This window comes from Ranitomeya imitator, chromosome 4, assembly GCF_032444005.1.
Source record: "Ranitomeya imitator isolate aRanImi1 chromosome 4, aRanImi1.pri, whole genome shotgun sequence".
Classification (NCBI taxonomy): Eukaryota; Metazoa; Chordata; class Amphibia; order Anura; family Dendrobatidae; genus Ranitomeya; species Ranitomeya imitator.
In genome coordinates this window covers 27534298-27546766 of record NC_091285.1, presented here as the reverse complement: position 1 = coordinate 27546766, position 12469 = coordinate 27534298, and the positions used below count along the sequence as shown (strand labels likewise).

Below are 12469 nucleotides of genomic sequence, written 5' to 3'. Positions count from 1 at the left end.
ATAATTCTGCTCAAACAGATTCCCATTACTTATTTTTTGACTGATCTGAGAAGTGGTTTTTTTTTTTTTTTTTTTTAGCTGTGTTAACAGATCTGCTGGCTTCAGAGCTGAAATCTGCCACCATTTGGTGAAATATCATCCTCTTTGCTGCAGCTGTGCACCTTTAGCGTTCATTGTGTAAAATGGGGTGCGGGGTCTCTGTTTCCGGACCCGATCTGATCAGCCTCATATATGGCTATGGAGTTGAGGTCTTGGGACCATCATCTTTTGAGGATTCTAAAAAAATGCAAAATCTCGATCTCGTGGTGAAAAAAAAACAAATAATGGTCACAGTATAAGTATGTAGTAACCATCGGATCAAACTTGTGGAAATTCTTGTAATTTCTAAGTTGGGAGAAGAATCACAAGACTGACCACTCGGAACCTCATAGTCTGAAGGATAATGAAGGTTCTTATTTCTCACTTACAATGGAGCGTTCAATACTCTCATTCAAAATAATTGGAAATTACAAAAAAAAAAACACCCAAGTCCTTGTGATTTTGTCCCAGGGATCATCAGAGGAGAGGTTGTATTGCTGGTGAACCTCGCTACCATTTTATTTTTTTAGAAACCGTCAAGAACTGCCACCTTCCCTTTAAACAGGACCTGTAACTTGAGATATATATATATATATATATATATATATATATATATATATATATATATATATATATATATATATATATATATATATATATATATATATATATATATGTAAATGCTGCTGTCCTCCTGAATCCGGCGATGTTTTTCCCTTGTTTCTGCGCCTCTCCGTTCCCGAGATATGGTCACTTATTCCCAGGTATACAAATCTAGCATTGTAAGCCAAGTGGGTGCTATCTTTGAGAACCACACCCAGTTGATAAAAAGACTAGATTTATATGCAGGGAAAAATAGGCCATATCTCAGGAACGGAGAGGAGCAGGAAGAAAAGAAAAACCTCGCTGGATTCAGGAGAACAGCGGCATTTACACCAGATAAAGAAAATTACTTCGTTTTAGTAAGTGATAGGTCCTATTTAATTCATGTGTAAAAAAACATACCTAAAATGCACATGGTTTTGTAAAGATGGACATTTTTCAACACTGTTTTGATGCATTTTTCTACATAATTTTTGGGGAGAATTTTTTTTTTTCAAATTCTAATATGGGGTGTAGTAATATCGTGTGGGTTTTATCGTGTTTCCATTGCAAAAACCTCTCCAAAAACTACAATAAAAATTGTGCCAAACAATGCACATTTTACTGCGTTTTGTTTGGAAATATACTAAAGAATTGACATGCCATTTTCTTTTTTTATCTATGTTAAAAATAAAAAAATTCTGTTTCTCTTGCAAATGATCAGGTTTGAAATGTTTTTTTTTTTCTTTTAAATGTGGATTTAGGTACAGAATCCGCACCAAAACCCACATAAAAAACTGTATACGTACCCTTACATGGTCCTTCTTTCTTCCACATGGAAAAAACTAAAACATATGCCTTAGAGGCTTATTTTCCAATTAAAATCAACAGGAAACTTATTCAAAGTTTTTTTTGTTTGTTTTTTTTCCCAAGAGGATTTTGCAGTAAAATCCACATAAAAAAACCTTGTGAATTTTGATACTTTTTTTTTTTGTATGGTACAATTTTTATCCTGTTTCTTATTATTCAATTGTGAAATCTAGAAATGTATTATAGTCCCCATGTCAAAATTGGTAATGATGTAAAAAAAAGGGGGAAAGAAACAGCAATGTACAGTGGTAAGCGTTTTCCCATGGATATTAGGAAGCTCATTCAGGTAGTCAAAGCTCTTTTTTTTAATGTGGATTTTGAAGAAGAATCCACTCCAAAATCAATGTAAAAAAAAACTGTGAACATACCCCAAAAGTGCAAATACTATGTGTTGCTATGGCCTACAACATCTCCGGGTATCCTCGCACTTTTTTCAAGAACTGTCTAATAAAAACTGATGGATTTTGGGAACTTTCTGCTCCAAAAACTCCTGGAAAAAAAAAAAATTGTGTCCCAGTACTAGCGTGCCAGCTTTCCGCACTGTTTCTCAGAGTGTGAGGAATCCAAGTTCTCTTGGTAGATATTGAATCCTTATGAATGCTTTTGATTGACTCTATATCTCAAAAAAGGAACAAGCTGCCATTTTTTAAATCGGCTGATTTACTGTCAACAAGTTGTGTTTTTTTCCACTTATGGTTTTCGTGGTTTCATAAAACAAATATGGACTGGGAGATTTGTCTTCTACTGGGAAATGTGCCCATTGGAAAGGAGGCCTGCCTTCCAGGAGAATATTTGCCGACAAGGCCTCTATTAAGGTTATATTATGGGCACTCCTCGTATTAACCGGTTGAGTACCCGCGTGACGTCTGGTCACGTCACTCGGATCAGTGGTCTGGAGACCCTCGTTCTGTCTACTGAATGTGATCAGTGTATTTCTTGTTTCCTTGAACAGCATCTCTCTAGATGTCGAAGTGATTTTTTTTTTTTTCCGAAAGAGTAGGCAGACGATGTCTAATTGTCGAAATCAGAGTTCAAAGAAGACATGAGGCGGAATTCATCAAGGCTGGCGGTAATCATGAGTCCACTTGAGTAAAAATTTGACTGGAGTACATTTCTGTTATAATTTAGTCCACTTTTCTGGCTTAGATTGAATTTGTCAACATTAGGCCATGACCTGGTCGGCAAAGATTTGGCCACTTTTCGAAAAATTGGGGTAAAAAATGGCAACAGTTGCAGCTCCTCCACGCAATGTTCTGACGAAAAGGGCTTCATCAATCGCCCCCTTAATTTTTCGCCATTCTTTTATTTTTCTTCGAACATGGAACTTAAAGAACAACTCTACTTTTGAAGATCAAGCTACTGTACACATCGACGTAAAATGTGTATATGTTTGCTTGAATTCTACCTTTTGTTCCGGTTACATCCATCATGGCGTCTAGATGTTTCGTGACCTTTCTCTTGTCAGGGAAGTCAGATGATAGTTAAATGGTTGTCCCACAATTACGGCTTATTGGCTATTTACGGGATCGTTAAGTGGGAACCCCAACCTTAGGACAACTGTCGGTTAAGAGAATGGAGGTCCCCTTGTCGCTACGTATCCAGACTTTGAGTGTGGACCAAGCCTTAATATTGGTTCTGCCACAAGGTGTTTCATTACTACGAATGAAATGTAACTAAGGCCTATTACACAATCAGGCCCGATGGGAACCGCCAGACAAATTATTGCGGTCAAAACTGGAAATGGCCAAGGACCTTCAAGATTCCACCACCCTCTTTGGGGCAGCTAACAGCAATGGGTCTTTAATACTTGGAAACCTGGGAACCTTGTATAAAGCTGATCTTGACTTTGTATAATGGCCTCCATAAACCAATTTCATCAGGAATTGGGACCTCCCGAATCTAGCCCAACAGATGATCGTTGGAGAGAAAGATTTTGCAATTGGAATGTTAACACCAAATCATTTTTTTAGATAGCCGACGGCTATCTAATGGGTAATGGTCAACATTACAATCCACTCCAATTTGCCTGGGATAATTAGATGCTGATGTCAGTCATCAAACTTTTTCCTCTATGATGGAAAACTTTCCTACGACGATGATATAACCAATTTGTTGTATTATTAATGTATTGTACACAGTGTTACTTATTCCTATTTACCTCTTTTTTGGGGAGATTGTGGTGGTAGAATATCCCCCCTTGTATATTACAGATTATAGCCATTTGGCATTTTTTTCTACATCACGGACCACCCCTTTTAAAATGGCTCAAAACAAGCGCTGGGAAGTAACATCCGTGTCCTCTATTTTTGAGGCATGACACCACCGAATGCTAAATATAGTCCCTTTTCTCTATTTTTGAGTATGTGACAATTACATAGTGATGACATTTGGCACTAATTTGGGCTGCTTTATTTTAATTGTAGATGAGGTCAGTGGAGTCAATTGGACATGTTTTGTGTGAAGTTACTCAAAGCGCTGAGGGATCTATAAAATGTCACGGGCCTCGCGCCTCCCTGTGCTAACTAAACAAGATTTTTCTATGTGTTCTTGGCCAAGAAAATGAGATGTTTTAATCTTGGTATCGTGAGTCACCACTTAATTTTTTTTCTTTTTAACCACTGAATTACTTTTCCATCCCCTCTTATCTATCCAAATACATCTTATAATATATATCTATGATGTCATGCAGTGGTGATGTCACTCCATCGAAATATGTGGTTTATATGGGGGAGTGGTGGTGATATTTTCCAGTAGACCTTCTACATTGGGAAATTGGTAACGCCACTTCAGTGAAATTGTGGTGTATTGGGAGAGTGGTGATGTCACGCCTCCTATACAATATTTGTGGTATATCGGGAGAATGGTGATGTCACTCCTACTATACAGTATGTGGTATATCGTGAGAGTGGTGATGTCACTCCTCCTATAAAATGTGTAGTATATCCGGAGAGTGGTAATGTCACTCCTCCTATACACTATGTAGTGTATCGGGATATTTGTGATATCACTCCCCCTATACAATATGTGGTGTATCGGGAGAGTGGTGATGTCACTTCTCCTATACAATATGTGGTGTATCGGGAGAGTGGTGATGTCACTCCTCCTATACAATATGTGGTGTATGGAGATATCAATAATGTCACTGTAATACAGTGGTGATGTCACTCCTGCTGTATATAATATGTGGTATATCGGGAGAGTGGTGATGTCACTCCTCCTATACCATATGTAGTGTATGGAGAGATCAGTGATGTCACTGTAATACAGTGGTGATGTCAGTCCTCCTATATAATGTGGTATATCGGGAGAGTAGTGATGTCACTCCTATATAATATGTGGTATATCGGGTGAGTGGTGTTGTCACTCCTCCTATACAATGTGTGTATGGAGAGATCAGTGATGTCACTGTAATACAGTGGTGATGTCACTCCTCCAATATTATACGTGTAGCATATGGAGATTGGTAAGGTCTCTACAGTACATTATGTTTATATTTTCAGAGTAGTGATATCTGTCCAGCACAATATGGAGTACAACTGGACAGTGGTGGTGTCACGGTAATACAGTATACAGCATTATATATTAAGTAGTGAAGATGTCACTCTTGCAATAAAATGGGGCCTATCGATAAAGCAGTGATGTCACTGTAATTTAACATAAGTAGTAAATAGAGTGTGATGATGATGATGATGATGAAGCATAAAAATGGCTTTTTTTTTTTTAACAAAACTGTGATCCCCAACTTAAGAGAAATGGCTAAAAATGTATGTATGCCACTTGCAGGTGGCTTAGTTCTGAACACTACTGTCTGGCAGAAGCTAGGGCCATTTTGAACCCTTAATATAGGCATTTGCTTTTCCATATTTCAGACCCAAAATAGGCCTATTGGCAGGAGCTTCTGCAGTTTAATTTTTTTGCATTTATCTTGTCCCTCGTCATTTTTTTTTCTTAAAAAGGAAAGGTGGGGCTCGGCGTTAGCCAAATTCGTACCTTGCACAATTCGGAGTTAGCACTCTGCCTACTAAGCAAAAAAAACCCGAAGATTTATGAGTCATGAGTTTTCTTATTCCTGGAATACTGAGAAATATCACACATATGAACTGTTAACCAAAATCTACGGTAAATTCTGTTCAGCTTTGTGCACCGTCACCACATATATTCGCTACGGAGGTTTTCACTTTGAAAAAAGAACAAAAAAAAACGCAACAGTACTTTACGGTCCACCCAATGTATAATATACATACATTTAATGCCTGGAATTAGGACATTCAGTCCACACCCAGGAATGCCATTTTATGGCAAATTTTTCACCCCTATGACTTATCGAAATTTGGATTGTTGTCAAGTATGAATGTAGCCAAAATTCGGGCCCCAAAAAATAAGAGCTTATATAGTCACCAATTAGAACACTCCACTTTTTTCAAAATGGACAATGTCTGGTTACCATTGGCAACGTGGCCTATGTTTTTGTCCTTGTTACCTCCTCCTGCCTACAGTAATAACACCAGTGTGTTCTCGTATGCATTTAAAAACATGGCGTTTGGTTGCTATTGGCAACGGGGCCTTTATTTTTGTACTAAATTACGTCCAGATAGGGGTAGGCCAGAAAAATATGGCCCAGTATAGATTTATACTACTTTCCAGACCCAACACTGGACTGTGTCCCAGTGGCGTTGCTATGGGCAACGAGGCCTATGTTTTGTACCTGTAAACCTCCTCCTGTCTGTATTAGGCTGGAGAAAATGTGTATAGATATGGATTTATAAACATGGAGTAAGGTTCCTATCATGGACAACATGGCCTATTTTTCGGATTCGTCTATATTAATTGGGTATGGCAGAAAAAATGTGTACGGATATGGAATTTTACTATTTCCCGGGGTCTTAGACGGTGGTGGGTAATAAAACTTCACCTCCCCCATAGAGGAGAGGGAAAAAAAATCCATTGTCTTTTTGTATTATATGAAGGTCTCAGACATGACTCAATAGCAGGGGGGTTAGGAGGACACTTCACAATGGCGGCTGCACTCCAAGACACTTGCCGCCCTTTTTACAGCAGTTAATTAATATGCTAAAAATTGAGGCCGCTGATGCAAATTGTCCTTCACGGCTGAGGCATGTGTGAGCTTTTGATGGCTGAGTTTATGGCGCTTTGCTTTCGAGGGGTTAGCGCAAGGAGAACAGTGAATGCTGATCCCCCTCCCCACCCTCCAGGTCACCCTGGGCCTCTCGCCATTCGTTTGCTGTCTCATTTGCATTCTGAATGACATTAAGGAGGATAACTAGGTGATTGGACCTCTTTTCGGGGTCTCTTGTGACCACACGTGGAGTGGGACCTACAGCAGAGCTGGCTGGCATAGGCACTATGACTCTTTTATGCCAGACGAGAATTACAGCGTACGAGTTACATATCCTAGAACGCATCGCATTTGGCAGCTGTCGACGCTGGCGCACTCGTTCTCGTGTAACATGAATATTCCTATAAGTAAGAAAAGCTGTAAAGTATTTTGAATCTTTTTTTTTTTTGTTTTTGTTAGATGTAGCAGAGCTGAATATTTCAAGTCTGACAGTTACCACGTCCACATTCCGCTCTGGCTATCTCAAGGACGGGCAATCAACAACAGCTTTTCCAAAAAAAAAACGATGGGCCCAAAATAATCCTAATACCTGAGATTTTTGACTGACTATACGAAACAGTTACCATGTCCCCATTCCCCTCTGGCTATCTCAAGGACGGGCAATCAACAACAGCTTTTCTAAAAAAAAAACCGATAGACCCATAGTAATCCTAATACTTGAGATTTTTGACTGACTATACGAAAAAAAAATAAAAACAGCACTAATTTAAGGGGTTTTTCCAAAATACTAATCATTTTTTCAGACCCTAAGTTTGGGACATTCTTTTAAAGAGAACCTGTCACCAGGTGAAAAGTGTTAGCTCTTATTGTATTCCCATTGCTCCCCTGAGTATTTCGGTTTTTGTTTTTTTTAACATCCACCAGATAGTTCCAGAGATATGAGCCTTTTTATTCAGTGATAATTTTAAAGTTTTGATAAGGGGGTGTGGTTTATAGGGTAATTATGCATGGCAGCCTGAAGACACGCCCCAGAGGATCCCTTGTGCCGCACATTTTTTTTTTTTTTTGTAAAGATCATAATAGTAGTACTAGATGAAGTTGCACATATGGCCGATTTTTAAAATAAGCCTTTTTATTCCGTAATAATTTTATGGTCTTTATAAGGTAATTATGCAGATCAGCCTAAAAACACATCCCAGAGGATCCCTTGTACCACGCTTTTTTGGTAAAGGCCATAAAAGTAGTACTAAGTAAAGAGGTCTTATGGCAGATTTTAAAATGTGCCTTTTTATTCCATAATAATTTTATGGTCTTTATAAGGGGGTGTGGTTTATAGGGTAATTATGCAGAGCAGCCTAAAGACACGCCCCAGAGGATCTCTTAAGCCATGTTTTTTTTTTGCAATGAAAAAGTCCATATGGTGGATTTAAAAAACAAAACTGAATATGTGAATAGCAGGAATAAAATAAAAGCAAAAAAATTGATGTGGTAACAGGTTCTCTTAAAGATATTTAGTCACAAACTTCCTCAGCTCTGCTACATCAATAAGTAAAGCTCAGCTGTTCTGTGGATAATTCTTACCGTTTCCTGACTCTTGTTTTTTTTTCATTTTTATCCTGCTGTTTGCAGATTTTAATTTCGCCCTCTACCCACCATCTATGATAGCGACTGGAAGCGTGGGAGCCGCAATTTGCGGGCTGCAGTTGGACGACGCAGAAAGCGACCTCTCTGGAGATAGTCTGACGGAGCACTTGGCTAAGATCACTAACACAGATGTGGTGAGTAGCAAAAATATTAACATGAGCCAAAAAAAAGGGGGTCTGGAATTTCTTTCAGCCTCCATATTGGATCTGCAGCTGCTGTCAGGGATTGATTTTTGCCACTTTTGATTGAGTCTTTGGAGTTGTGCGGTATTTCGTGCTGCTGGATCAATGCCCTTAAAAGAGCATTTGTCATTTGGCACCAAGCAGCTGCCTGGTATTCCAGCCTTGCGAAGACTGTCTCCTGTGCAAACAAAAGCTTAAAGGGGAACACCAAACAAATTAGAAGCTGGGCTCAAACAAAAGCTTAAAGGGGGACACCAGACAAATTAGAAGGTGGGCTCCTAAAATTGCATGCATGAATGTTTTTAGAATTTCACATCTGGAGAAAGCAAATGGTGTGAATTTTTTAAACAAAACCTAATTACAAAAATATTTAGCCCAAAATACATACCGGACAACCCCCTTAAACTACAATCATACAGATCTGACCCTTCAACAGCAGCCTCTTCGATTCCCACAATGCAGTTTTGTTTACAGTCCTTCCTAATTTTAGATGACCCCCTTCCCTTTTGGAATTGGCAAACCGCCCCTTTTAGAAGAAGTTCAAATAGAAGGAAATGGCTCATTAACTTGTAGGATGAGTATTTCTGGTCCTCCTATAATATATGATGCGGGAACTCTACGAAAGGCTGTGGACGAGGGTGTTTGTTCCACGTCCTGGCTTCCTCCTACACTCTTTCGGGTGTTGAACTTTACCTGCTATTCATTTTGATACTTTTTGTATGAATCAGATCATTTTTGGAAATTTTTTTTTTTTATTATTATTATTAAGACTTGATAAAAAAAAAAAATCCACCATCAAGATTGTATGATTCACACTCAGGACATTCCCCACAAATTAGTCTATATCCTGTGAAGGCTGCCTGAGAAAATGACCAGATGCAAATATAATCTTTCTTTAAAGGGGTTGTCAGGATTCTGAAAAAAAAAGGAATAAGAAAGTGAAAAGCAATTGATTTCATGGCTCTCTATTATTATGATAAATTGGTAAGGCCCGTTTCACACGTTTGCGAAATATGGACTGTGCTCAGATCAGAAGAACCAGCCCAACCGCCTGGTATCCTTATCTAACTGCCTCAAATATGCCTGTGAGGCACTTGGCTTATGTCAGGAGACCTGGTGGTTGTCCCAGGTCTTCCATGTGAACCAGACCTAAAGTCGATAAGCAAAGTGGCAGTCAGTCATACAAGGGTTAGTTGTAGAGTTGGTGTGGTCTATCGGCCAATTCAGTAATCTGTGACCGCTGTATCGTAGACCTGAGAACCGCCTCATAGCTCCTGGTATGCAAGACCCTTCTTTTGAGTACCTGGCCTGGTACGATGTCGTCATTGTGTCATGACACACATGTGACGTCGCGCTAGGCCATCAAATTAAATTAAAAGGAGCCACGGATACCATCAGATAAGAGACGATTCTCACAACTCCCATTCAACGGTCAAAGATGACATGACCGATGGACTAGGTCTTTCGTATCATTTTGCACAACTCTAGCTAAGAGGTCTATGGGTGGGTGATGTTTTGCCTCCTAGAGATGACTAGTTGTGGTATGGAGCCACCAATTCCAGGAAATAAGTAGGGAAATTAGCTCTATTCCACAAGGAAGAAAGCTATTCATCTAATGTCATCTTTTGGAAGTCAAAGACTTCAGAGAGCTTGACAAGATGCCTAAAGTCAAAAGCCAAACCAGAGTCTCCTGCAAGGAATCAACAATCCATAGACAACTGTTTTCAGGGTTCTTGCTCCTTGATGGTGCCACACAGATTACTAGATTACTCAACGAGGTAATGTCTCCTGTTTTGGAGACAGTCAGCTGGCTTATTTTAGGAAGTCTTATAGGCTAAGCAATGCTCCCTGTCTACCAATGGTTCTTCCAACTATTTGAGGGAAAGGAAAGGTAACCGGTGACCATCTTGTTCCCTCCATGTCACATGTAAAAAAAAAAAAAAACCTCCCTGAATCTAAGCTTCTTGGAGCCCTATAAGTGTGAGATGTTGGGGGTTGGATACAGACACAAGAATTTTTTTTTATATAGTAGAGTTAGGCTTTAAAGGTGAACTGTTAACAGGTCAAAATTAGCTAAAGTTTGCTATTTTATTCCCACTGCTCCCAAGAGTATAATGTCTTTAAAATCTGCCATACAGTTCCAGAGATATGAGCCATTAGTGCTAATTTTTTACGGTCTTTACTAAGGAGGCGTGGCTCAGGGTTTTCTAAGGACACGCCCCAGAGGATCCTGAAAGCCACGCCCACTTTGTAAAGACCATAAAAAATTAGCACTAAACAAAAAGGCCCATGTCTCTGGAACTGTATGATAGAGTAATAAAAAAAAAAGAATACTCGGGGAAACAATAGGAATAAAATGGCAAGAATTGGTCACTTTTGACATGGTGACGGCTCCTCTTTAAAGGGGTTTTCCCATTTCACAAAGGGATGATGGCACATTGCTATAATATGCTATTGTTTTATGATAGGTGATCTTCTGAACTATCAAGGATCCTGAGAATGAAGGGAGCAGAGTGGATTTAAGACTCTGCATATCCAGGACAGTGAAGGCAGCGCTATGGCCTGTTCATCCATAGGATCTGTGGTGGTCCTGGAGGTCAGAAACCCACTAATCACAAATTGATGGCATTATGCCATTCCTTTCAAAGATTAGAATAGCACTTTAAAGGGGTTGCATCATCAGACCTGCTAATTACCAGAGGTCTAACTGTTGATATCGCCAGATGTAGCCGAGGTGCAGTGACTCCATGGAGTCTTATAAATTTGGCGATAACCTCCCCCATTTTCAACCTTATAAGACATTCCCTTTAAGTCTGAAATAAAGGGACAGACCTAAATGAAATAAAATTCTCAGATCTGTGTACCAAGTCATTTCCTAGAAACATTGGTAGTAAGTAGGTTATCTCTCCAACGTGTCAGGAACTGGTGTGAAGAAATCCTCGGGGGGGAAATAAATAAAACCATATTGACGTTATCACCACCGCGAGATGTTAAATTCCCCTCATTCTTGGGATGGGCTGAATCCCTAATTGTTTGTATTGCTTTTTTGAATACTGTATCTGTCATAAGACTGAACACAGCGCGGTTCATGTGAGGTAAAAGTCTATATTGGTGCAACGCGGCTGGCAGCAGGGGAAAAAATGTCCCTCGCCTGGCTTACATTATCAAGGATCTACTGACTTTGAAAAAGTCCTTCAAAGTTTTCTCCAGAGCCCGGGGATGATGATGCTTCTCGGAGAATTCTTCTATTCTATTAAAGGGCCGGAACATAATATTGTTCTTGGTTTTTGGACACAAAATGTATCCTGTTTAAAGGGGAAATCCATCCGTTGTACCATGATGTAGTAAAACTGATACTACCCTAGCTCGAGAATTCAGAATTTAGACTGGGTTTTCCCTTTTTAAGAGCACAATTATTCTGATTCCAGGGAGTGTAAATGCCATTGTTTTCCACAATCCGGTGGTGATTTTCTTTTTTTCCTGCGCCTCGACGTCTCTGACGGTGTGGCACCCCTTCCTCCCTGCATATCAAGCTATTATTTTTAGGCAAATGGGTCTAAAAATTATGATAAATATTTTATATATGATAATTTTTAGGCCCATTTGTCTAAAAATAATACCTTTTATATGCAGGGGGGGAAGAGGCTACTTCGTCAGGAATGGAAAGGCGCAGGAATTTTAAAAAAATCACGCTGGATTTAAGACAACGGTGGCCTTTACAGATATAAAGAAAAATGAACACTGATTATCTGTAAATCAATCTGCGCTAATTTACTGGCCCATTCACACCAGTCGACAAATACTATGTGGAGTGTGGATAAGACCTGTCTGTCCCCATATAATATGTGGCGGGGAGCACATCCTCCTTTTACATCAGGCGATATGCTGCCGACAATGATGATTCTTATGCCACCATAAACCATCCGCTCACTCGACGATCGAGTAGATTTGCATGCTTACGTGGCGATCGCGGCCTGTTTACAATCGAACGATCTCTTATCGGCCTTTTTAGGGCCAGCTTGGGACCCTCCACTAT

At 39.5% G+C, this 12469-nt stretch overlaps 1 protein-coding gene across 3 annotated transcripts in view; it reads left to right on the top strand.

Annotated features, from left to right (window-relative positions):
• CCND2 (cyclin D2) overlaps positions 1-12469 on the top strand; it is a 691175-nt gene that overhangs the window by 657064 nt on the left and 21642 nt on the right. For all 3 annotated transcript variants that reach the window (XM_069763433.1, XM_069763434.1, XM_069763432.1), the window contains one exon: positions 8237-8385. In XM_069763433.1, the coding sequence (XP_069619534.1) occupies positions 8237-8385 (149 nt within the window). The remainder of the gene's footprint in view (positions 1-8236; positions 8386-12469) is intronic.